The sequence below is a fragment of the Bos indicus x Bos taurus genome, chromosome 20, assembly GCF_003369695.1.
Source record: "Bos indicus x Bos taurus breed Angus x Brahman F1 hybrid chromosome 20, Bos_hybrid_MaternalHap_v2.0, whole genome shotgun sequence".
Lineage (NCBI taxonomy): Eukaryota > Metazoa > Chordata > Mammalia > Artiodactyla > Bovidae > Bos > Bos indicus x Bos taurus.
The window spans coordinates 31,768,437-31,796,240 of record NC_040095.1 but is presented as its reverse complement, the minus strand read 5'-3'; the positions used below and the strand labels follow the sequence as shown (position 1 = coordinate 31,796,240).

General features: G+C 42.3%; 1 protein-coding gene across 5 annotated transcripts in view; it reads left to right on the top strand.

Moving 5' to 3' along the window:
* Window positions 1–27,804, top strand: part of GHR (growth hormone receptor) — a 310,378-nt gene that overhangs the window by 197,146 nt on the left and 85,428 nt on the right. For 4 of the 5 annotated variants that reach the window (XM_027520486.1, XM_027520485.1, XM_027520484.1 and 1 more), the window contains one exon: window positions 16,111–16,176. The exons of the other annotated variant lie outside the window; for it this stretch is intronic. In XM_027520486.1, the coding sequence (XP_027376287.1) occupies window positions 16,111–16,176 (66 nt within the window). The remainder of the gene's footprint in view (window positions 1–16,110; window positions 16,177–27,804) is intronic. 5 annotated transcript variants of the gene reach the window in all.

The following is a 27,804-nucleotide window of genomic DNA, read 5'->3' as shown; positions in this document are numbered from 1 at the left end:
CCTGCTTTAACAGCCTTTTTGCCCAGTTAAGCAAATTAGCAATGATTTATTTGTTGCTAATGTGAGGAATTGTCATAGAGTTTCCAGGAATATATTTATAGATACATCTTTAGAAAGTATAGCCCAGATCTTTTAAATCTAAGGTAACAAGCAAAAAGTAAAGTCCCCATTATTACTAGGTCAAAACCTTCATTTATGCGTTTATCCATTTGACAGATATTTATAGAATGCCTACTTTGAGCCAGGAAAGAAGATCCTTGCTTTCTTCAGGCCTTATATTTTAGTGGAAAGAAGACAGGAAAAAGTAGACAAAACTACAAATGAATAAAAGAACTCAACACAAAGATAAATAAGGACTATGAAGAAAATAAAATATGGTGATTGTCCTTCCAATTATTAGGTCAGAGAAGGTGTCCCTAAGAAGATACCATATGAACCGAAGCCTAAGCCATTCACAGGAAGATTACGTGGGTACTAAGATCAGCAAGAGTTCAGTCTGAGTAAGATCGGCAAGTTCAGGGCTGGGGCACAATGGTAAGCAGACACTGGTGCAAAGAGAAAGAAAGGGAAGTGGGGCCACTCTTTGAATATATTAATAGGAGTCAGGATCAGGAGCAAGGGATAGGAAGAATCATTCAAACTAACTTAAGTAATAATAAAAATAATTCATATAATTAGAAAAGAAGAGTTGGAGAAGGCTTTGGATTAGCTAAATACAGCAGCTTCAAATTCATTTTCCAAAAGATGTCTTTGCCCTCTTAGTCGTATCAGCTGCATCTTCAGGTTTGGGGTGAAATGGTTAAAGCAAGGAGACTCATGGCATTCTGTCATTTTTTCCATTAAAATTTCCAGAATGCCTCCTAGTAGGGTTCCCTTTGGGCCACATCCTCTTTCTTGAACTTCAAAAGAGGATAGGAATAGCCCTCTATCCAGTTACACCTACTCATGGAGCTGGGGTTGGGTCGGTTTCTGTTGAGGCACATGAGCTTCTTGGGGAGGAATGGTTACCCAAACAAAATCAAGATTTGGTTGAGAAGGAAGGAGGAAGGCACTCTGGGTAGGCAACCAGACATGTTTACCACACAAGAGATCTTGGTGTCCATTATAAGGAGTTTGAGCTTTAGTGTGATTACATGGGAAGCTGTGGAGCATTTTAGTTAAGTACCATGATCTGATTTATGCTTTTAAAAGGTCACCCTGTTTAATGTTTCAGTACTTAATTGAAGGGGGATAAGCGTGGAAATGAGAAGGCCAATTAGGAGGTCATTTGATAGTCTAGGCAAAAACTGTTGGGAGTTTGGGATATAATAATAGCACAGGGAAAGGAGAGAAGTTAATTGAGATGGAACTGACACAGTTTGTCAGTGGGTTAAACAAGGGAATGGGAGTTAGGGAGGGTGAAGACATGAAGATTACCTATAGGTTTTTAGATTAAGTGCAAGTGTGGATGGGCTTCCCTAGTGGCTCAGTGGTTAAGAATCCACCTGCCAATGCAGGAGACATAGGAGATGCAAGTTGAATCCCTAGGTCAGGAAGATCCTCTGGAGTAGGAAATGGCAACACACTCAAATATTTTTGCCTGGAAAATTCAATGAACAAAGGAGCCTGGTGGGGCTACAATCCATGGGGTTGCAGAGACGGGCAGAACTGAGCATGCGCTCACCAGCATGGATGGTGAAATAATTTACAAAGATAGGGAAGAGTTCAGAAGAAACAGGTTCATCATGAATTACTTGAGACTTCTGTGTTAGGATTGAGATACCTATTGGATATCTAGTTAAGAGGCTGAAGAGCCCAAGTTGAGCCTGGAGTTCAACAGAGGTTCAGGATTTTATGATGAGAAATTTGGATCATCAGCATATAGTGATTTTTAAAGCTGCAAGACTTGATGAGATTTCCCCTTCTAGTGGGGAGAAAGGCTAGGAAAGTGAAGAGTCTATGAAATGGCAATATTTAGGAGTAAAGCAAAGGAAGAGAAGCCAACAAAGGAGAACAAGAAAGAATAGCCAGTGAAGTAAAAGGGAAACCAGGCAAACAAAGATGACCTATAGGATTTTAGATTAAGTAGAAATGTGGATGGGCTTCCCAAGTGGCTCAGTGGTAAAGAATCCACCTGCCAATGCAGGAGACACAGCCTTCCTAAATGATCAATGCAAAGAAATAGAGGGAAACAATAGAATGGGAAAGACTAGAGATCTCTTCAAGAAAATTAGAGATACTAAGGGGACATTTCATGCAAAGATGGGTACAATAAAGGACAGAAATTGTATGGACCTAACAGAAGCAGAAGATATTAAGAAGAGGTGGCAAGAATACACAGAAGAACTATACAAAAAAGATCTTCATGACCCAGATAACCATGATGGTATGATCACTCTCTTAGGGCCAGACATCCTGGAGTGCAAAGTCAAATGGGTCTTAGGAAGCATCACTATGAATAAAGCTAGTGGACGTGATGGAATCCCAGCTAAACTATTTCAAATCCTAAAAGATGATGCTGTGAGAGTGCTGCACTCAATACGCCAGCAAATTTGGAAAACTCAGCAGTGGCCACAGGACTGGGAAAGGTCAATTTTCATTCCAATCCCAAAGAAAGCCAATGCCAAAGAATGTTCAAACCACTGCCCAATTGCACTCATCTCACATGCTAGCAAAGTAGTGCTCAAAATTCTCCAAGCTAGGCTTCAACAGTATGTGAACTGAGAACTTCCAGATGTTCATGGTGAATTGAGAAAAGGCAGAGGAACCAGAGTCAAATTGCCAATATCCATTGGATCATTGAAAAAGCGGAAGAGTTCCAGAAAAACATCTACTTCTTCATTGACTGTGCTAATACCTTTGACTGTGTGGATCACAACAAACTGTGGAAAATTCTTCAAGAGATGGGAATACCAAAACACCTTACCTGCCTCCTGAGAACTCTGTTTCCAGGTCCAGAAGCAAGTTAAAACTGGACGTGGAACAATGGACTGGTTCCAAATTGGGAAAGAAGTACGTCAAGGCTGTATATGTTCACCCTGCTTGTTTAACTTCTATGCACTGTACATCTTGCAACATGCCAGGCTGGATGAAGCACAAGCTGGAATCAAGATTACCAGGAGAAATATCAATAACCTCAGATATGCAGAAGACACCACCCTTATGGCAGAAAGTGAAGAGGAACTAAAGAGCCTCTTGATGAAGGTGAAAGAGGAGAGTGAAAAAGATGGCTTAAAGCTCAACATTCAAAAAACTAAGATCATGGCATCCAGTCTCTTCATTTCATGGCAAATAAATGGGAAAACAATGGAAACAGTGAGAGACTTTATTTTCTTGGGCTCCAAAATCACTGCAGATAGTGACTGCAGCCATGAGATTAAAAGACACTTGCTCCTTGGAAGGAAAGCTATGACCAACCTAGACAGCATGTTAAAAAGCAGAGACATTACTTTGCTGACAAAGGTCTGTATAGTTAAAGCTGTTTTTACTAGTAGTCATATAGTGATATGAGAGTTGGACCATCAAGAAAGCTGAGCACTGAAGAATTTATACTTTTGAACTGTGGTGTTAGAGAAGACTCTTGAGCGTCCCTTGGACTGCAAGGAAATCAAAGTAATCAATCCTAAAGAAAATAAATCCTGAATATTCATTGGAAGGACTGATGCTGAAGCTGAAGCTTCAATACTTTAGCCGCCTGATGCGAAGTACTGACTTTTTGGAAAAGACCCTGATACTGGGGAAAATTGAAGGCAGAAGAAGGGAATGACAGAGGATGAAATGGTTGGAGGGCATCACTGACTGATGGACATGAGTTTAAGCAAGCTGCAGGAGCTGGAGTAGGACCGCGAACCCTGGCGTGCTACAGTCCATGGGGACGCAGAGTCAGACATGACTGAGCACCTGAGCTGAACTGAGGCAAACTTGGCATAATAGATGCTAGACAAAGAGCATACCTTTAAAAGTCAGTGGTCTACTGGGGCAACTGCAACTGAACAGTTGAAATATAAAAGGTAGGAGAAGAGACCATTGAACCTGATAAGAGCAAGTAAGGGTAAGGGTCAGAAGCACAGCTGGAAAGGATTCAAAAGAGAAGAAACGAAGAAGTGGAGCCATTCATTCAGGCAGCATTTAAAAGATCCAGGAACAGGAAAGAAGCTTCTTGGGTGTGCAGCTCCTAAGGACTCGAAAATGAGTATACTTTCCAGATAAAGTTTTTAAATTGTTTTTTTTGTGTCCTTCTTTCGAAAGAGAATTTTCCTCTTGTGACTTTCATTTGAAATTAATGTTTGTGGCCCAACCATTTCTCTTGATCCTTCTCTGGATCCTTTTTTGCTATGTGCTCCTTCATTAAAAAAAAAAAAAACTGGGCCATTCAGATTTTCCAACTTAGAGCAGGGGCTAATAGCAGACAAGACTCAAGTAGGCTCTGTATGGTCATATATATTATTTTGTGTGCTCTTCAGTTGCACTGGCTGCTGCTTGGAAGTTCATGAAATATAAATATAAACAAAATTTAAGTACAAATTAAATGATATGAATTGTATAAATCATATACATTATATATGTAATTCATATTATTTATATATATATATATATATATTTTTTGCACTTGCTGCAAATTTCCTGAACTTGAACTCTATAGAGTCCCAAATCCTTCTTTGTCCCGTCTACCCAAAGGTATCTTTCTCAGCCTTTTCAACTTACGTCTACCAGAAAGTAGAGCAAGGCAGAAGTTGTATGGGAGTCCTGCCCCTCTCCCTCCCCATCATCTCCTGGCCTCAGCACAATAAAAACTCTGTTCAGAACTTGGCTCGTGGCTGTTTTTCCCACATTCGATCAGGGAACGCTTAAAGCCATACAGTGTCCCTGTCTTGCCAGGGAGCCTATGGGCAGGGCGCCCCTGCAGGCGGACACAAAGGCACGCTGTGCTGGGCATGCACGGCAGAGCAGCGGCCACATATGGCTGATCAATACGGCCTTTGATTTTCTTTTCTTTATGTCATACCATCATCACATTAAACATAATTCCAGCAAGGGATCGAAACTTATATTTTACACTACAAGACTTTGCCTGCCCTGTAGCTGCAAAGAAATGGAGTTTCTTTTCAGTTGAAACATATTCCTTCCAGAAAAATACCATAACCTTGTTTTTCACACCCAGTACAGTTTTTTGCTTTAGAGTGATGTTATGTGATTTGATGGACTGTTTTGATTCTAATCGTCCATTTTGGAAACTCTAAAGTTAGATTGAGAATTAAAGTTCAGCCCATAAGGGTTGCTTCTCACTGGAGCCAAAAACTACAGGCCCAGCAGAACAAAGCTCAAAAAAGTAAGCGTCAGGTACCTTGCTGCCAAGGTACGTGTCTGTGGTGGATTGTCACCTTATCCGTCTCCATTCACATTTTGGGAGAACTTCTATTTCCACTGCAAAATAATTTTTGGAATTGGTGGCCTGTTAGTTACAGAGTTTCAAGCATTTCTTTCCATAACTGGCCTTCAGAAAAATGAATCTAAAAATTTTGTGTCAAGTATCTTAGAGAAGCTGTATCCAAGTTTTGTTTTCTTTTGGAACTCTAGAACTCTATATATTTTGTGACAAATATATCTATGAAGTGTACATGATCTTCCACTAAGACTCTTTGTTAACCAAAAAAACCTGTAATCTTGTAGATACTAATCAAAAGGAGAGCGTGTTAGGATAAAAGACCATCTAGCCATCATAATACAGATGTTAATGGAGGGCCTCATATGTGTAAGGTTGGAAAGGATAAAATGTGGTTCCTACTTTCAGTGGATTTGTAATCCAATTGAGAGGGCAAATATATTAATACAATAATCAGCATTTTTATCAGATGAGTGGCATGTATAATACATGCCATTAACTGAGAGGCAACTGTAATCATAAACATTATGTACCAGACAGTCTTTTTACTTTAAAAAAATTTTTAATTACCTCATGCGAAGAGTTGACTCATTGGAAAAGACTCTGATGCTGGGAGGGATTGGGGGCAGGAGGAAAAGGGGACGACAGAGGATGAGTTGGCTGGGTGGCATCACCGACTCGATGGACATGAGTTTGAGTGAACTCCAGGAGTTGGTGATGGACAGGGAGGCCTGGCGTGCTGCGATTCATGGGGTCACAAGAGTCAGACACGACTGAGCGACTGAACTGATAGTTGACTTCCTATTGTGTTCATTCCTGCTGTACAGCAAAGTGACTTAGTTATACACATATATATTGTTCTTCATATTCTTTTCCATTATGATTTATCACAGGATATTGAATGTAGTTTCCTGTGCTATAGTATCCTATACACACTAGTTTGCATCAGCTAATCCCAAACTCCCAACCCTTCCCTCCCCCACGCCTGCACCCTCTTGGCAGCCACAAGTCTTTTCTCTAAATAAGTATGTTCATTTGTGTCATATTTTAGATTCCACATATAAGTGATGTCATACGGTGTTTGTCTTACTCTTTCTGACTTCACCTAGTTTGACAACCTCTAGGTACATCCACATAGCTGCAAATAGCATTATTTCATTCCTTTTTTTTTATTGTGCCAGACATTCTGTGAAATACTTTATATATATCAATTTCATTTTCTGAATTATTATCCCCACTCCATAAGTGGTAATTACCTCTGATTTTTCTCTCCATTCTAGAGAAAGCAAAGAGAATGATATAAGGTGAGCAAAGACCTAAAATCAGGAATGTGCTAGATGGCAAACACATGCATTGGTCTGGAGCCAAGGGTCTATTGAGGGGAATAGAGAGAAATGAACCGTGAGTGCTGTGCGAGTCTCTTCACCACCATATCCCAATGTCTAGCATAGTGCCTTAACATTATAGGTGCTCAGTAAGTATGTCTTGAACAAACAAATGGCCCTCTGGCTTATGTCTATAACTCAGATGAAGTACAGTGGGATAAAGGTACTTAGTGAATTGAAGCTATACACCAAAAAGCCTCAGGACCCTTTGACAACACTTCCCAATTCCCAGCTATTACAGTGAAGGATTCAGGTGGGAAGGACACAGCATAATGGGACAGATGTGACAGCAGTAGCAGCTCCAACTCACTGGTGTCCTTTTCATGAAACTGACATGGTGACGTGGTGAGCGGTCCACACGTCCTCACCCTGGCCTACAAGATGGTGCACTGTCTGGCCCCTGGCGCTCCATTACCTCAAATCCTTCTTTACTCCTCTTCCTGTGTTCCTTGTCTCCACTTGCTCCACCCATACTGACCTCCTTTCTGTCCCCCAGCCCCATCTTAGGGCCTGTACTCTTTCATGCTGTGCTCAGGTCTCTTAATCGCCCCTCTCCCACGTCTCACTGCCCTCCCCTGCATCTGCATCATCTGTTGGCTCATCTGTTTCCTGCCTTCCTCCCACATGGTGGACTGTAAGAGCAGACCTCCCTCTGCAGTCCTCACCATCATATCTCTGGCGTCCAGGACAGCACCTGGTATATCGTATAAGTGCCCACACACTGCAATTCTGACCTCTCAATACCTCTCAGATACCTGCTTCTGAAAGGAATAGGCTTTTTTGTTCAAGAAATTCCATGGAAATTGATGAGTAGAGCTTGGGAACGAGAGGCAGAGTGGCAGGAGTTCAGATCAACCTATTTATAAAAGGTGCCTTTGGTCCTTCCCTGGTGGCTTAGATGGTAAAAAGAATCCATCTGCAACATGGGAAATCTGGGTTTGATCCCTGGGTTGGGAAGATCCCCTGGAGAAGGGCATGGCAACCCACTCCAGTATTCTTACCTGGAGAATCCTCATGGACAGAGCCTGGTGGGCTACAGTCCATGGGGTTGCAAAGAGTCAGACATGACTGAGTGACTTTCATTTCACTTGCTCAGCAAAGGAAAAATATGCCTTAAAACCTCTGGCAAAGTATATGCTTGCCTAGGACACCTTTACCATTTCACACTTCTGAAATGCTGCTGCTGCCGTTGCTAAGTCGCTTCAGTCGTGTCCGACTCTGTGCGACCCCATAGATGGCAGCCCACCAGGCTCCCCCGTCCCTGGGATTCTCCAGGCAAGAACACTGGAGTGGGTTGCCATTTTCTTCTCCAATGCATGAAAGTGAAAAGTGAAAGGGAAGTTGCTCAATCGTGTTCGACTCCTAGCGACCCCATGGACTGCAGCCTACCAGGCTCCTCCATCCATGGGATTTGCCAGGCAAGAGTACTGGAGTGGATGCCATTGCCTTCTCCATCTGAAATGCTGACCAGTCTCAAAAAGGAGATCCATGAATCTGCCAAAACAACTGATGCCCAGGACTTAAGAGTCAGCAAAACCAGCCTTAGCCCAGTAAATGGTATCAAAAGACTGGCTGACTGCTGTAGCCAAAACCAAGCAAGTGCATCTATCCAGGTAACAGGAAGGCAGGTGAGGAAACTACATGATCCTGTGTTCATTTATTCTTCGAACCTCACTGAACTCTGTTAAGTGGTTTGATACCATGAAGATAAGCTGAAATACACGGACTTTGCCTCAAGTTTAAGCACTCAAGGTCCTGGGTGGACATTTGTCATAAGATCTAATGGTATGCTTTAGAATCTTCCAAATTGAGACTCCAGAGACCACAAAATGCCTGCTAAATTCAGAATAATAATATAGGTAAAGTCATGGTGTCTCGTAACATTTCTTGAAAGACTTCCCAGTGAGATATTCAGTAATTTCATAAATAAATGTTGAGCACTCACTGTATTGAAGGGGCTGTGCTAATGCTTTGGTGGATCAGAAGGAGGAGACAGGGTCCTTTCCATCAAACATCCAGTACATCATTCATTGGCCAAGTCAGATACCTGAGATATCTGACAAAGAATAAGAAATGCCACAGTCCAGCTATTGTGTGAGAGCACAAAGAATGGAGAGGTGGATCCCATCTGGGAGAAAATACAAAATGCATCATGGAGGAGAAGACACACTCATCTTGAAAGGTGAATGGAATTCCCACAGACTGTGGCAAAAAACCTTGATTTGAAGTATTCACTGATTTTTGTGGTATAAATATTACCACCACGGCTGATTCCAAGTCAGTGACATGATATCACTGAATACAGAGTTGAGAAGAGGTCCCAGCTCTGGGGCATCATCTGTGAGTCACCATCTGAGCTTTAGACTTTATTAAATCGTCCGATTCTGTTGCTCTAGTGAGTGTATTCACAGGTATTAAAAACATCTAAAACACCATTATAAGGGAAGAGACCCTTCTGCCCTCTTCCGTGCACATCAATCTAACCTTTTAATACTCTGGCTGTCCTTCCAGTCCCAGTCCTGTGCCCCTGCCTGGCCACCTAGGACTGATAATGGTCTGGTGCCAGCCTGGATTCTGTGTGCTTCCCCTTAGCAGGGCTGTCACCGGGCACAGAGGGCTGGCTTTCCACCCATCTCCTGGTGTTGACACACTTGCTGTTCTCATAATGAGAAGAAGCCTTAAGGGCAGCTAGCAGGGCAGGGTGTTTCACTGTTCTCTCAACAGTTAAAAGGGAAAGCTGGAGGAATTGCTGGGAAGCATGGCCAAAGGAAGATGCAAGCCAGCTGAGATCAGCATGAGTATTAACCTCCTTTAAAAAAAATAAAAGAGGGCACCCTCCCCAACGTGTTCTCCTTAAGTCACTGCACCCCTAACTGGCCTTATCACCCTAAGAGCTATGTTTGAAAAGTCGGGCCCTAGTTTCTGTCTTTAATTACAGGCAGATGTCCTCGGTACGTGCGTAAACTTGTGTCAGGATTTTTTTAACTTAGCATGGAGAACACTGCCAAACAGGAAAGGAACATGTGAAGCTTCAAGCTGTTAGGAAACTTCCTCCACTAGGATCTTTCACTGCACGTTCATTCTTCTATCCTCGAGGCCCAACTACTCTCTAAAAGCATTTACAGCAAAAAAATGACTGCTACAGATTTATTTCAGCATGTGCTTCTTTTCATGACACTAGTTTCTCCTCCAAAATTGCTATAGATTGTCTGCAACACAGGTTTTTTTTTTCGTTTGGGGTTTTGTTTTTTGTGTTTTAGCATTAAAAGGTGTTTGGAACCACCAGCATCATCTCACAACTCCTTTTCTTGTTTGTTTAAATTATCTTATGTAATGTGCTCTGAGATTTACTGTCCAAGTGTAGAAGAACCACATTCCCTCGTGGAGATCTGGGGAGGTGACGCTGTCTGTTTGAAAGGTTCAGAGATTTTCTGTTCAGATTACGCAGGCTTCTTTAGAGCTGCCAAGAGTCATAGTCTGTAGGAGATAATATGCCTTCATTCAGGAGAAACTACGGATGGAAATTCAAGTTAGTCAGTGAGCCCCAGAAGAAATGAAATTCCAGCTTAGAATTGTCATAGCGCTCGGGTCCAGGACTTGGGGTGCCAAGGGTTAGCCATGACCGGGACAACAGCTGCAGCCCCAGGAGCTGCTGTGTACACGTCACTGGATGACACAGCAAAAGGAAGAGGCCTGGCTGCCAGGCTGTTGTGTGCCTTACCTGCTTCCTCATGCGCTGACCCCTAAAGGATATTTGCACCCACAGCCTCAGCACCTTGGTTCCATCAGTTTAACTTTCCAGAACACTTGGAGCATTCAAATAAATCAGGTTGCGCTCTAGTGAGCCATAAACCCCAGCTGTGAACACTTAGCGGGGGAGCCTGGAAGGGGAGCCCCACAGAGGACACAATGGCTGACCAGAGCAAGAAAGTACTGCCAGTGGACAATTTCTCCAAATGTATCATGTCATAGGAGTCACCTGGCTGGGGGTAGGACATGCAAAGTAAACATATATATTCTCAGGGCCTTGCAAGCCTACAGATTGACCTGGGCCCTAGAGACCCAGATTCTATAAATCTGGTACAGAGCCTTGGAATCCACATTTTAACAAATGCCACAGTTAAATCAACTATACTTCAGTGAGTGAATACGAACGCCACAGCAAATCTTGGTGGTCAGACAGGTTTGGGAAACAGTAGACTGGGATGGAGTCAGAACCTGGCTGCAGCTCCAAATTTGGCTTCTGCCATGTAATTGCTGGACGGCCTTAGACAAGTTACTTCTTGGAACCTCAGATCCCTCATGCACTGTTGTTGTTCAGTCACTCAGTTGTGTCCAGCTCTTTGCGACCCTGGACTGTAAGCCCGCCAGGCTCCTCTGTTCATGAAATCCCGCTGGCAAGAATACTGGAGTGGGTTGCCATGCCCTTCTCCCGGGGATCTTCCCAACCCAGAGATCAAACCTGGGTCTCCTGCATTGCAGGCAGATTCTTGACCATCTTGAGCCACCAGGGAAGCCCTCCCTCGTGCATACAATGTAACAAATCATATCCACTTCAGAGGTTTGAAGGTAAAAATGGAAAAAATTCAAAAAATGTCTTGAAGTATGGTGCTGGCTACATTTTAAGGGCATAGTAAACATGAGCAGTAAACACCTCACACACATTTTTTTGACTTTGCCGTCAGCTGGCCTCTTCAGAGTCAGCAGGATGGCCTGGGACATGATATCAGTGTGACCAGACAGGGAGCTGGAACTCGAGCCTTACTGCAAGGAGACCACACATCTGGAGGAGATAAGGACTTTAAACTGAATATTCTCCGGTGATGGTGATCATAGTGTGATAGAGAAAAAAAGGACAGAAAGGCAGAAGTGGGTCTGGAAAGAGCTCTAGAGGTTGAAATCTGAGCAGGGGAAATTTCTGAAATATGCTCAAGGATAACTAGACTTCCAAAAGGCAGGAAAAAATGGTCAAGCGAACTTGAGATTTATAAGGAGAGATGTAGTGTGCTGAGAATAAACTGTTTTTCTTTGATCCCCTTTTAGTCCAAAAGCCAAAGTTTCAAGCATTTTTAATTCATCTACCGCCTTTGTTTAGCAAGCTGTATTTTTCTACTAGGTTCCATGCCCTTCACTCCTAACAGAGGTTACAAAGATAAAAGCAATACCTATCTCAAGAAACTTACTGTGTGTCATAGGGCACAGGAAAAGAAGCAGTTACTGCAAAGGGTGTAAGAGTTGTTTCTAGGGCTGCTGGGTGGAAGGACAACTTACTGCCCAAGGGAGACTTCAGTGGAAGTCTTTTTTTTTTTTTCCAGCTTTATTGAGATAAAATTATCATAAAATATTGTGCAAGTTTGTGTCCAACACAATGGTTTGATATATGTGTATACCACAAAATGATTATTGCAATCAAAGAAAGTCTTGAAATGGAGATTTCATGACAGTTACATCAGCATTATCTTTATAGTAACCATAAGGTAATAATGATAATAGCTGACGTCAACCGATGCTTATTTTATGGCAGATGCCATATGAGGCACTCTGTGTTCTCCTGCCGTGGTGTAAAATGGTTGCCATATGCTGTATCTTGGTTTACTTACTTGTGTTTGCACTATTCATGGCTGATTCCAAATGCCACTGCTGCACAACAGGTAAAGTACAATCCTCAGCAGAACGTTAATTCTCCCATACCGACTTTCCTACTGTAAGTAGGAAGTCACCAACTTACAAGAACTGGAAATGACTGCATTGAGTCCCAGGTAGATTCCCATTCTCAATGCCACTGATCTCACTTCTCCAGGGTCCTACTGCCTGTGTCCAGCCTGCACAGGAGGACCTAAATAAATAGAGCAGATCCTGGCGCACTTAGGACTGAATCATGTCTTCATATGTGCAAAGCCTTAAGCTCACAAAGTCCACTTGTGATTGTCACATTCTTTTACAACAAAGATTCGTGCTGAATTCTTTGTTGTAAAAGATGAGCCCTTACTTTCAGGGTGCGTGCGTGCGTGCATGTTAAGTCACTTAAGTCGTGTCCAACTCTGTGCAACCCTGTGGACTGTAGCTTGCTGGGCTCCTCTGTCCATGGGATTTCCCAGGTAAGAATACTGGAGTGGGTTGCCATGCTCTCCTCTACTTTCAGGGTAGTGGTAGCAATAATAACAGTGACAATAATAAAAATAATATCTAACTCTAAACACTATATTGCATATTTAATGTATTTTATTGTATTGAATACATTGACTTAAACCTCACTTGTGTAGATACTGCAACTGGCCCCATTTTACAGACAGAGAAACTGAGATCCAGTTGTGTGCCATGGTTGGGAAGTTGAGCACAGGATTGGACATAAGTAGGAAAGTATAGACTGCAGTTTGTTCTTAAGCAGGTTCACCATGAGAAGCTGTACCTCAAGGCCCCGCAAAGGAATAGTTCTCCAGTGTTTGCAGGATCACAGTTAAGTTCTTTGGAAAGACCATCCTAACATGACCTCTCCCCACTCAACACATCCCCGGTCAGCCATGCTCTACCCACTCCCGACAGATTGTGACTCACATGCCCCAGCCACGTCTTAGCCCTCTCTTTATTCAGTGCTTCCCTTAGCACCAACTGCCTTATCCTTTCCTTCTCATTTGCTTAGTTATCCCAAATTCAGCACCATCCGAGGGGTCACCTTCCCCAGGAAGTGTCCTGACTTGTTAAAGGACACTGCATTGTTCCTCCAATGCAGACCACTCCTTCCTTTATATATCCCTGCCCAAAAACTGTGGGCTCACCAAGGCCAAGGGCTGTAGCTAATTCATTTTATAATGCCAGGATTTAGAAGCCCCCATGGGATATACTAGAGCAGTGCTTCTCTCATTATTGCCACCCCTCACTTGTTTTCCTCTATTACTCAGCACTTCTAGACAGCGAGGACAGCTGGGACACTGAAATTGACCACCGAGGGTGATACCTCCATTTGCTAAGGTGTCACAGTTCTGCTCATGGTTCTCAACTTTGTAATCAGCGCCCTCTCGGTGCTGGCATAAATCGGTAGTTATTCCCCAAGGATGCCATTTGTTCCTTTTATGCCTTGATTCACCATGTTCTGTGGAGGCTGTTAGCTGAGTAAGACTTTCTGATTCATGAAAATGTTACCAAAGACACCATAAAGAGGAAGGCACCAGACCGCTGTCTGCAAGGAACGCAAAAGAGTCGAGGGTGGCCAGCGCTGCCCAAGCATTTCCGGGCCTGAGGTTTGGCTCTGTGGGCTCCCCTAGGGCCTCATAACTGACCCCCCACTGTCTGTATCAGTCATCGTTCTGGAAATTCATCAACTTTCCTGCCGGTCTGAGCCTGGAAACTGGTGTCTTTTTACCCGGTGTCAAGCTGAAAATGGAGAAAAACTCAGTGGATAATTTTGACCAAAATAACACAGATGGTTGTGTGTCTGTCGTCCCTGATTGACTTAATTTTCCTCTTTTTGGGAGCCCTTTTTTTAACATTCTCAAGGCATACATAGTTGTCAGTGAAAGAGGTCATTCACAGTTGAAAGTTATATAAACTTGCCCAACCTTGACCAAAAATAATGTTCTAGTGCCCAATTTAGGGCAAGGGGTAATAAAGTGTTGTCTGATTTGTAGCAAGGAATTAAAGGTGGGGGTTGGGGTCTAGATAATGATAATAACAAAGACTAAGGGTCTCAAGGCAGTGAGTAGACTTGAGGGGATTTTCATAAAATGCAATTTTCCTTTCTGGTCACGTTAAAATCCATGTGTAGTACATTATCTACTCTAGGGAAACGTGTATTCTATTTGCTTTCTGTCATAATTCTTTATTGCATTTGGGAGTAAATTAACTTCTGCAGATAAAGTTAATATTAAAATTTAGAGAGAGAATGAAAAGAAACCCTTTTGGAGCTGAAAGTCATACAGAATTTACAATATTATTCGCCAAAGGCCCCCAAACCTAACTTCATTTGGAAAAATACTCTCCCTGATATGCCCAGGCTGCAAAAACTTTTAAGGGTTAGAATTCTGCAGCATTTGATGAGAGGATCTTAATTTCCTCCGTTAGGTTCTATATTCTGATCTCCAGACCCGACAGCTGCTTCCTACTGGTTGGCCAGGTGGGAGGAGTTAGTGAAAAAACACATTGAAAAGTGGATCAGGACAGATGGACAGGATTCACCCATTCTGAAATTCAGGCCCACACCCACCCAGGACAGATGGACAGGATTCACCCATTCTGAGATTCAGGCCCACACCCACCCAGATGGATGTGGGCCAGTTCACTGTCCCTGCATCTTCATTTTCTTCCTCTTCCTTTTTTCATATCAGAGAACCATTTCTCAGCACTGCTACTGTGGGTTTCTATTGAGCACCAGAAGCATTAGCAGTTCTGCTGCTTTGAGGCGGTGCTGTGTGTTTGCTGTGGCCCTGGGTCACACTGCCTCTCCAGCAGCCCAGGGATCACCTAATGGGATGAGAAGAATCTTACAGACACTCCCTTCTCCACCAAAACCAGACAGCAGTTACAGTATGTTTGCAGTTGAGGTGTTTGCAGTTGAACCCAGTTCAACAGTTCAATGATAGCTACATTGATCATGTTCCATTTTTCCTGTTTTTAATGTAACCTAATACTAGTATCGGGACTTCCCTGGTGGCTCAGACGGTAAAGCGTCTGTCTAGAATGCAGGAGACCCAGGTTTGATCCCTGGGTCAGGAAGATCCCTTGGAGAAGGAAATGGCAATCCACTCCAGTACTATTGCCTGGAAAATGCCATGGACAGAGGAGCCTGGTAGGTTACAGTCCATGGGGTCGCAAAGAGTTGGACACGACTGAGCGACTTCACTTTGAATACTAGTATCAGTACCATTAGAACTCCTTTATAATAGATGACTCATTGCCCATCTCATGTCCTAAAGTTCTGTCTCTCCCTCTTGTCCAGTTTTTCACTTCCCCTCATTCCTTCCCTACTCCCAGGGTTGCTCACATGTTTGTTTCTAAGAATAAACGTGTTTGACTGAACTGTTTTTAATACTGCTTTTAAAAAGAATTTATGTTCCTTCTTGTTTTCACAAGCAAGACTTAAGTTTGGACCCAAATGATGTAGGAAGGCAATTTTTCATCCTTCCTAACTGTGTCCAGGCATGAGACCAGAGGCAACTAAACAAAAGGTTTCCATTTGCTCTGAATATTTAGGAGTTCCTTTTAGAGGATAGGTGCAATTTTAGTTTTGAAAAGAAAGAAAAAAGAGAATTTTTGTGAGGTTGGGCCAGGTCACATGTTGACATTTTGAAAATGAGAATGTAACAAGGTCACATCAGACCATTTTTCACAGGGGTGACTAATGGGTTTTTTCCCCTCTTTGTCTTTCAGCCACACCAGCTTTCCTTGTCAGAGCATCTCAGAGTCTGCAGATACTATATCCAGTCCTAGAGACAAGTAAGAATTTCAGTCCTTTTTCTGCCTTTGGCGATAATGTTCAGATTTTACTGCAGTTCAAGCTACTGTTCTTACTCTGTTTTATTTAGGATATGGTAACTGGATGAATTAATAACTGAAATTGTAGGGGCAAACTAAAAAAATTTTTTTTTTCAGAATTTGTCAACTTCTCCACAAGGCCGCTTTTTTTCTGCTTTTCTTTTAACTGAGTGAAAGATTCTTTAAATTCTGTAATGCTTTACAATTTTCAAAATTTTCACACACATGATACCATATAATCACATAATAACCCTTTTTCCCCCCCGACCCCCTTCCTTCTCCCTACTGGTAACCACTCATTTGTTCTCCATATCCGTGAGTCTGCTTCTTTTTTTTTTCATAGTTTGTTAAGTTTTTTAGATTGCACGTATCAGTGACATCATATAGTACTCGTCTTCCTGTGTATGACTTATTTCACTAAGCATAATGCCCCCGAGGCCCATCCATGCTGCCGCAGATGGCAAAATTTCATTTCTTATAGCTGAGTAGTATTCCATTACATGTATATACCACATCTTCTTTATCCATTCATCTGCTGATGCAACTTACATTGCTTCCATATCTCAGCAACTGTAAATAGTGCTGCTCTGAGCATTGGGATAATGTATCTTTTTGAATTAGTGTTTTTGTTTTGGGGAGATATATACTCAGGAGTGGAACTGCTAGGTCATTTTTAGTTTTTTTAGAAACCCCCATACTGTTTTCCATGACGGCTACTCCAGGTTACATTCCCACCGACGGTGTATAAGGCTTCCCTTTTTTCCACATCTTTGCTAACATTTGTTATTTGTATTCTTTTTGATGATAGCCATTCTGCCAGGTGTGAGATGATATCTCATGGTGGTTTTGATTTGTATTTCCTTGATGGTTACCAATGTTGAGCATCTTTTAATGTGCATGTTGGCCATCTTCATGTCCTCTTTGGGGAAAAAAAAGGCTGCTTCTTTATTTCTCTCATACAGTTAGTCTTATAGGTTGTTGTTGTTTAGTTGCTAAGTGATGTCCAACTCTTTTGCAAACCCATGGACTGTAGCCCGCCAGGCTCCTCCATCCATGGGCTTTCCCAGGCAAGAATACTGGAATGGGTAGCCATTTCCTTCTCCAGGGGATCTTCCCCACCCAGGGATAGAACCTGTGTCCCCTGCATTAGCAGGCGAATTCTTTACTGCTGAGCCACCTGGGAAGCCCAGCCTTAGAGGTTAAGTAAGACCAACATAATGAAAAGAAAAGAAAGATGAAATAATTTATTGTGAGCCAGCAAGTAGGTTACTGAGTTTAGGAATCTTTCTTTTTACAAGTCCTGTATCATATTGTCATTATTAGTCTGAGATATTTCTTTACCTAATGATCACATTACCACTTAAGTTTGTCCCCTTAACCAAATCACCCTGGACTCTGAAATTCTGCCTTCATACAAGCTGTCTCTTCTCCTTAACATGACTTTCATATCCCCCTCTTCTCCTGTGACAATCTTTTCTTTATCTTAAAGACTGAACTCAAACATCTGCTCTCTTGGGAACACCTCTCGAAATCCTTTAGCCCCAAAAACCGGTTCTGCATCTATGCTTCCATGGAACTTTGCTCACTGCTCTGTGATAACATTTATACCTCACAACATCATCATGTATGTCTTTGTATCATGCACAGAACTCAAAAAGTTGTGTGGGCTTCAAGAATTAATTATGTTGCAGTCAATTAAGGCAAAGCCCATGTTTTCTGCTTCTTCTAAATCTCTCACATGCCCTAAACAAATCCTAATTACCTCGTAGATGGTAGTGGTTTTGTTTAGTCACTGTCATGTCCAACTCTTTTGTGACCCTGTAGACGGGGACCCACCAAATTCCTCTGTCCATGGGATTTCCCAGGCAAGAATACTGGAGTGGGTTGGCATTTCCTTCTCCAGAGGATTCTACCAACCATGGGATCAAACTCCCGTCTCTGCATTGGCAGGCAGATTCTTTACCACTGAACCACCTGGGAAACCCACATAGTAGGTACCTTTAATTAAATTCTATGGATGGATTTTCTCTTCCTCAATTGACATATATGCTCAAGTCCACATTACACAATAAAGAAAGGGAAGACAGTGTACCTGACTGTTTAAGCCACTGCTGTTTCATGGGTCATTCCAGCATCATGAAACCATAATTGGGGTTTTATGACTAAATTGCAGGCTACATTTCTAATACGCGATGTAAACATCATTTTTCTTGGAGGTCACTCAAAGGGAGGGTTGGTGCTGTTTTTAACAAACGTCATCAATGTGTCAGTTGTGCCAGACCACAGACTCATTACAACCCTCCTATTTTAGAAGCATCTGACATGTTAATCTGCTCCCTAATTAATGTGAGGGGCTGTAAAAGGGTTAGCTGTTAGTTATGTTTGCATTATCCCAGCCAGTATGTTCCAGAGCCTTCACTCAGAAGATAATGTAACTTATTGCTACTTTCTGTAAGGAAATGAGAAGGAATGAGTTAAGAATGTTTTACTAATTGGCACATGCTCTTTCCCACACTGAAACCCTCTCCCACACACAAATATAATACATTGCCCTTCACTTCCCTCAAAGTGGTGGTAGAATTTCCCCAAGCCATTTTCTTTGTCATGTCATGGGGTCTGAGGAGCTCAAGCTTTGGGCTTTGTTGAAAGACAACCTCTGAGTATGGTGGATATGTTGAAGAAATTGCTGCCACTTATTTTGCATATGTTGATTTTTTTTGTCCTTGTGATAAGCAAGAAGAATAGCTACTTACCTTCATCTGTGAAAGGGTTAATCGATCAGTCATGCCCGACTCTGATCACAGAGCTCAGCTCAGTGCTCTGTGGTAACCTGGATGGATAGGATGCCGGCTGGAGGAGGGGGGACCGGGTAGGAGGGAAGTCCAACAGGGAGGGGGGACGTATGTATGCACAGCAGAAACTAACACAACACTGTGAACCAACATTACTCCAGTTAAGAAAAAAAAAATTATTGTTCATGATCTGTCAGTTTACAATTGTAATGTATACATTTTCTATGTGCACTTTTCTGAATTCTTAGATTCAAAGCAAAACCCCATGGAAGAAAAATAAATAAACCTCCTCAGAGCGAATCCTAGACAGAACTATCCAAACATAAATAAATGACACCACCCTTCTGCAGGTCACCTCGACTTCATACTAAGGGGTCACAATAACCCCTTAGTAACTGTCTCCCTCCTTCCACCCTCTTCCCACCTCTCCTTCCATTGCCAATAAAGATGTTCAGAATCCAACATATCCCTCTGCTCTAAATAGCCTTAACTTTAGGGTCTCTTGTACCCTCCCCATTACCTAAAATTTAAACCGCAAACCTATTCCAAGACACTCGAATCCACCATCTGTCGTCTGACCCCAATTGTAAGTCTAGACGAGTCACTCCTCCCCAGGAACACTGTGCTTTCCCTCTTCTGGGACGTTGTTCATGCCATCCTGTCTTCCAAAACTGTCCTCCTCCTGCCTTATCCCACATTCTGGAAAAATAAATCCTGCCCATACTTTTAGGTTCAGCCAAAACACTTTAACCCTTGGCCTGGAGCAATCCCTCCTTCCTCCATGTGTGTCTTTGAAGGAGGCCATGTGATTCCTTACCACTCTGAAGTAATATGTTAAACACTGCTTTGGAGTATAGTTGTTTGCATATTTCTCTTATCTCCCTATCTGGATCATGAACAGCTGTGTCTTATTCAGGGTTGTATAGTTCACAGTACCCCAAATGGTACCTTGAACACAGCAAGTAATAAATGATGTTGCAAATAAAATAACTGAATGGAGGCATCCTTTATAGCTCCCTGACTACCCACCCTTTTGCACACTTAACAATTCCCACCAACCCCCCTACCCCCGCCTTGTTATCATGGAACCTCTTGGCTTACAGGAGGGTGGGGGGCACTCATAGAGGATCAGATCTCGCTGCCTGTATTAACTGCACATTGACCACCTTCAGGGTTCTATTGCTAAAAGAATCATAGAAATCAAATGGTGTATACTCAGAGGACAGCTTCCTGACTGGCAAGAGATACAGTGCAGCTACAGTAGATGGGCAAGTGCACTGACCAGGGTCTGCGGAACCCAAGTGTGTGCCTTTCTGTCCTCTCACTCCCCAGTCACAGCAGTCACCCTTGGTCTGCAGGTCTGGAACCATTACTCATGTTCCTGCCAAGCACCTCAGTACCAGGAAGCCCAAAGTCTGCTCATGACGGAGTTTCCTGGAGTGAGCTGGTCATGTGGGTGCACCCTAGCTATGTAGACAGCCTTAACTGTCAGGCCTCTAGTTCCAGTGAACTTAGGTACAAATCATAAATCTAATTCTATTGCTAAGCAGCATCAACAAGCTGACATATCTTGCCCTGAAATAATTTGGGGAACCATGACTAGAGCACATCATTCATCTTTAGTTAACATGATCCATACACAGCATTGCCAAGCAATACTCTGAGGGAAAAGCATGTGGTCAAACCAGACCAGCTAAGATTAACCCACGCAATGCACCACCTAAAGAATCATCCATTGCACTCATCTCTTTCTTCTCTTGCTCATCAACAAGTGTCTGGCCCATCTTCTAAGCCCTCAGGGCTTTGCTCTCTGTGTGGGTACAGGACCTAATCCACGTGAATGGGTGTTTGTGCAGTCATGGGCCCATACTAACATACCTTCCACAGAGTACAGGCTTGAGAAATATTTTCTGGAAACAAAGAACTATTTTTATTTATGTTTTTTTTTTAATTTTATTTTATTTTTAAACTTTACATAATTGTATTAGCTTTTCATTTTGATATTTGGCAAAGAACTATTTTTAAAAGTCCCATGAGAAGTTTTCAGCCCACACATATGGGTAGCAGTGTAATTCACCAATGCAGAGATATAAATATGAACAAAAACACACATACAGGCTAAGAAGGGGTTTGAAGGAGTTTACAGTTGAAAGAGATAGACATCTTTATATACTTGAAAGAAGTAATGGCACAAACTTACTACAAGGAAAGCTGCTTTGAGTTGTGGGGGAGAGTGATGAGGATGGTTAGAATCTTTCAGAGAAAGACAAAACATTTTTAGTGTTCCTGAAGTAGGCAGACTCCGGAGTCAGGCTGCTGTGGTCTCATGCGTTTTGTTTTTTTAATAATTTCATCTGTCTCTTAGTTGGTTTTTGGCACAGGATTTGATGATTGTATGGGACAAATACTTAAGACTTATTAAGTATTAGAGAAATTATTAGCTGATTGCACATCTTTCTGAGGAGGATTTTGGATATATGTATAAGTGAATTACTTTGTTGTACACAAACTAACACAACATTGTAAATCAGCTATACTCCAATATGAAATTAAAAATTCAATTAAAAAAACACATATGAGATAATAGTTTACTGTAATAACCATCATCTTGCTTGTTGGGGTCCTTACTGTACGTTCATAGCTGGACTTCTGCCCTAGCCTCCTAATTTTTCTTCCCTACCTCCTCTTTTTTTTCCTGTTCCCAGCCCCCTACTCTCTGCTTCCACATTCATCCTTCTTCCCTACCTCTGATCCAGTGATTCTTCTGCCCCGTCATCTTCAGTAGTTCCCCACTGTTTCCTAAACTATGAATAAATTCATCTCTCTGTCCTTTAAGAAGGCCCACAACATGGAGCCTGTGTGTATTTCCAGCCTCATCTCCCTTGTGTACTATGTACACCCATGTTTATGTCGGCAGAACTCCTGCTCATTATAGCCTTTCATAATGACTCCTTTGCCAGAAATTCCCTCTTCTTCCCTCCCAGGTGGGAACAAACCTTTATGGATTTTTGTCTTTAAGGCATATTTCAAATATTGCTTTATCCACAAAGCTTTCCCCAGTTCCCCCAAGAGAATGTGCGCTTCCATCTTGGAATCTTGGTAACCCTTTCTTTCCCTCTAAGAAAGGTAGTATGCAGCCCAGTACTTCGAGAACTCAACCTCTGCAACTTTGATGTAGTCCACTTCTACAGCTTACTTCCTGCATGATCTTACTTAAGTTTTATGACTTCTTTGTACCTTGGTTCTGTTTTGTTTTGCTTTTTTATCTCTAAAATGAACATGCTAACAGTACCTACCTCGTAAGGTTGTGATGAGGATTCTAAGTGTTGATATATTTAAAGTACTTATAATAGTACCTGGCTCCATGAGGGGCCTGGTAGGCTGCAGTCCATGGGGTCGCTAGGATTCAGACACGACTGAGCGACTTCACTTTCACTTTTCACTTTCATGCATTGGAGAAGGAAATGGCAACCCACTCCAGCGTTCTTGCCTGGAGAATCCCAGGGACGGAGAGCCTGGTGGGCTGCCGTCTATGGGGTCGCACAGAGTCGGATACGACTGAAGCAACTTAGCAGCAGCAGCCATGGTCTTTTGGAGAAGGCAATGGCACCCCACTCCAGTACTCTTGCCTGGAAAATCCCATGGACGGAGGAGCCTGGTGGGCTGCAGTCCATGGGGTTGTGAAGAGTCAGACACGACTGAGTGACTTCACTTTCACTTTTCACTTTCATGCATTGGAGAAGGAAATGGCAACCCACTCCAGTGCTCTTGCCTGGAGAATCCCAGGGACGGGGGAGCCTGGTGGGCTGCCGTCTATGGGGTCACACAGAGTCAGACACGACTGAAGCGATTTAGCAGCAGTAGCAGCCATGGTCTTTACTGTATTCTCTTATGGCTCTTATTTATATTCCAACAAGAATTAGAATTGAACTGTAGGAAATTTCCTGTACTCAACTCCATTTTGAACCTCAGTATCATTAATGTCATTTGTTTCAACCTAATGGAGACTCTTATATGCTTTCTATTCCCTCTGATAGACTATACTACCCCAAAGAATAAGGGCTTTATCTTTTACATCCTTATTATCTTACAGCACCTGGTAAGGACCTGGCAAATGCCAAGTCTTTAATGAGTAGTCAGTGGATTTTACATGGACACAAAACAAAAATTCAAAAAATAGAAGCCAGGTATTCCCCCAGTATCTTAATTATTCTTTGGCTCCCACACAGTAGCTTTATATCCTCCAGCAGTCATTTATGAGAGGATAGAGATTAAAATATGCAGGAGGAGACATTTCTCCTGTCCATTACTATAAGTACGTACAGCCTTTCCCAAAAGCCTTCCATAGAGCCTTATTGTCAGGTCATGGGACTACTGTCACGGGTCTAGTCTTAGGGGGGTGTCCCAGGATGTTCCTATGTCATCACTGTACTATCCTACAGGCAATTCCAGTGCCAAAGGAATAGAAGCCTCCCTCCTGCCTGTGACCCACCACTGCCCCCTAAAAGCCAAATGACCCTCTCGGCTTTAATCATTCTTTTTCATCAGATATTTTCAAACTTAAGGGCTTATTAGTTGACAATATAGCTGAAATAAGCACAAGCTAACAATCCATGTAAAAGAAACACAGGATAAAGGAAGTGTGTCCTTGCACAGATCGTGTCTTAGAATGTGCAGCCTTTACTTGTTGAGCTTCGGACACACATTAGAGAGTAGCACAGGGCTGTGACATCAAAGCTGACATTGAATTCTTGACAGTATGCTGTTTACAAACAACTCAGTAGACGACACAGTAAGTTAACATAGATAACTAGGATCCCTTTTAAGGAAATGGTGTTTATGTTGGCTACTTCTTGCACCCAAACTAGTGGTAGCCTTTTCTAACTCACAGACAGCACTAATGTTCTGATAATGCCAAGCATCCTGCAGAGACTATTTAGCCTCTATGCTTGCTTCTCTGAGGTCAGAGGAAGGCCAGTAGAATTATACACTTTATCCGAGAAGAAACAGAGGTAGAGACCAAACAGCTCTCCTGTTGTTCAGCCACTCAGTTGTAGCCAACTCTTTGCTACCACATGAACTGCAGCATACCAGGCTTCCCCATCCTTCATCAACTCCCGGAGCTTGGTCAAACACATGTCCATTGAGTCCGTGATGCTATACAACCATCTCATCCTCTGTTGTCCCCTTCTCCTCCTGCCTTCAATCTTTCCCAGCATCAGGGTCTTTTCCAGTGAGTCAGCTCTTTGCATCAGGTGACCAAAGTATTGGAGTTTCAGCTTCAGCATCAGTCCTTCAAATGAATATTCAGGACTGATTTCCTTTAGGATTGACTGGTTGGATCTCCTTGCAGTCCAGGGGACTCTCAAGAGTCTTCTCCAACACCACAGTTCAAAAGTGTCAATTCTTTGGCACTCCACCTTCTTTATGGTCCAACTCTCACATACATGACTGCTGGAAAAACCATAGCTTTGACTCTACGGACCTCTGTTGGCAAAGTAATATCTCTGCTTTTTAATACGCTGTCTAGGTTTTTCATAGCTTTTCTTCCAAGGAGCAAGAGCCTTTTAATTTCATGACTGCAGTCAGCATCTGCAGTGATTTTGGAGCCCCCCAAAATAAAGTCTGTCACTGTTTCCACTGTTTCCCCATTTATTTGTCATGAAGTGATGGGACTGGATGCCATGATCTTCATTTTTTGAATGTTAAGTTTTAAGCCATCTTTTTCACTCTCCTCTTTCACCTTCATCAAGAGGCTCTTTAGTTCCTCTTTGCTTTCTGCCATAAGGGTGGTATCATATGTATATATGAGGTTTTGATATTTCTCCAGGCAATCTTGATTCCAGCTTGTGCTTCATCCAGCCCAGCATCTCACATGATGTACTCTGCATGTAAGTTAAATAAGCAGGGTGACAGTATACAGCCTTAACGTACTCTTTTCCCAGTTTGGAACCAGTATGTTGTTCCATGTCCGGTTCCAACTGTTGCTTCTTGACCTGCAAACAGGTTTCATAGGAGGCAGGTCAGGTGGTCTGGTATTCCTATCTCTTGAAGAATTTCCCACAGTTTGTTGTGATCCACAAAGTCAAAAGTGTTAGCATGGTCAATGAAGCAGAAGAAGATGTTTTTCTGGAATTCTCTTGCTTTTTCTATGATCCAGCAGATGTTGACAGTTTGATCTCTGGTTCCTCTGCCTTTTCTAAATCCAGCTTGAACATCTAGAAGTTCTCAGTTCATGTACTGATGAAGCCTAGCTTGGATAATTTTGAGCATTACTTTGCTGGCATATGAAATGAGTTCAATTGTGTGGTAATTTGAACATTCTTTGGCATTGCCCTTCTTTTGGATTGAAATGAAAACTGACCTTTTCCAGTCCTGTGGCAACTGCTGAGTTTTTCAAATTTGCTGGCATATTGAGTGCAGCACTTTCACAGCATCATCTTTTAGGAATTGAAATAGCTCAGCTGGAATTCCGTCACCTCCACTAGCATTGTTTGTAATGATTCTTCCTTAGGCCCACTTGACTTCACAGTCCAAGATGTCTGGCTCTAGGTGAGTGATCACACCATCATGGTTATCTGGGTCATGAAGATCTTTTTTGTATAGTTGTTCTGTGTATTCTTGCCACCTCTTCTTAGTATCTTCAGCTTCTGTTAGGTCCATACCATTTCTGTCCTTTTTTGTGCCCATCTTTGCATGAAAAGTTGTGTCCAACTCTTGTGACCCCATGGACTATAGCCCTCCAGGCTCCTCTGTCCATAGGATTGCCCAGGCAAGAATACTGGAATGAGTTGCCATTTCCTTCTCCAGGGGATCATCTCAACCCAGGGATCGAACCCAGGTCTCCTGTACTGCAGGCAGATTCTTTACCAACTGAGCTACCCCAAAAGCCCGCAGTTCTCGTAAGTCTCTTTAACCAACGGAGAGATTAAAGAAGGTACCAGCAGTGTGATGCTTTATATCTGAACCTAGATGAACAAAATAAAGTGTAGATAATGCATGTTATTGATCAGTGAAATAACAGTGTTCAGTTATCTTCAAGTAGAGACTTGATAGTGACTTTTTCCAGCCTGAAATACGCAGATAATGCCTGCTATTAGTTTCCCAGTGATGGTGCTTCATTATACACTGTCTGCCTTCACATGTAATTGTTGGGGGAGTTAACGATTCTTTGTAAGATAAATAGTAGGTCTTACCTTCTTTATCCTCCTCAACTCCCAGCAATTTGCTGAGCCATAATCAGCAGTGAGTAGATGCTTCCCATTCAGTTTACAAGAGACCTGTTCTCTGTGCACCGGCCTTGGCCAGCGTTAACTGAATATCTGGAGTGGGGAACGAGCCCACAGCTCAAGACCAGCCTCCTCAAGCACCTGCAGGTCCTTTCTGATTGTCAACATATGTCAAGGTCGTCTGTTTATGACGGATCCTAAAACAGTAAGAAAAGAATTGGAAGTCTGTGGGTATAAGCTTCAGAAAGCCTGGATCGTGGAAGTGAGTAATATTTTTTTTAAGTCTGAGAAGGGCGATTAAGCGTCCCTCTAAAAATTCCAGGGGGCCTGTGTGGACTCTCTATACCCATTCCTAGTATGGTGTCTCTTCCAGAGCGTAATGCACACTTCTCAGGGGTGAAATCCTAGACAACCATTCTTTCATCCTGGGTAACCCCAGTGGGTGGCAAACTCTTTCGTGATCTGAAAGTTAAAGCATCCCAAAGTTGATTGTGACCTTGGAGTTCTAGCCTGCAGCCCTGCTGAATTGCTAAGTTCTACAGCTTCAAACCCCACTCTAGAATCACTGCTCTCAAGAAAGCTCTTGCTTCTGCACACAAAAGCCTCTCTAGGGTGAGGACCCCAGACTCTGTCATTCCTAAAAGGCCTTTGTCCACACCAGCTCCTACATGCAATGCACAGTTTTTCAGATAATGTGTACTTTTGCACTGAGAAAAAAAATCTTGAATTCATCATATAGGTGTGCCCTGATTTTAATATAGATTCATCTGTGCAATGAGAAAGCAGACTGAACATCACATTTATAAAAAAGATTTATGAAATTCAAAAACAGGTACATTGAATAGAAATTCAGATAATAGTGTGCCTTATGGCAAGCACATGTAATATGAGATAATATATATTTAAACTAAAAATAACTTGAGAGACAACTGATTGCACCATATGTAAAATAGATAGCCAGTGGGAATTTGCTATATGATGCAGGGATTTCAAATCCAGTGCTCTCTGACAACCTAGTGGGGTAGAATGAGGTGGCAGGTGGGAGGGAAGTTCAAGTGGGAGGGAATGTATATATGTATCCTATGACTGATTGATTTGATGTATGGCAGAAACTAACACAATATTATAAAGCAATTATCCTTCAATTAAAATTTTAAAAAATAAAATAGTCTATACAACTTTCAAAGGGATTTTAAATGTATATAATTTCTAGGAAATTGATCTGCAAGTAATTCATAATATATAATACAAAAAAAGCTAATTCTTTTTTTAAGGCTGACAAATATTTAAACCAGGGGTTGGCAAGCTACAGTCATCAGACCAGATGCTTGTTTTGTACAGTTTTATTGCAATACAACCAGACCTATTTGCTTCAGATCATCTATGGCTGCTTTGGGAATACCATGGCAGAGCTGAGCAACTAAAACATAGACAAGTCTGCAAGCCTGAAATATTTACTATCTGGCCCCTGAAGAAAAAGTATGCCAACCCCTTTTATAAACAGAAAAAAGATTGTTTCTGTAATAAGGTATTTTTAGTCATCATGTTTGAATTCGTTGTTGTTTTTT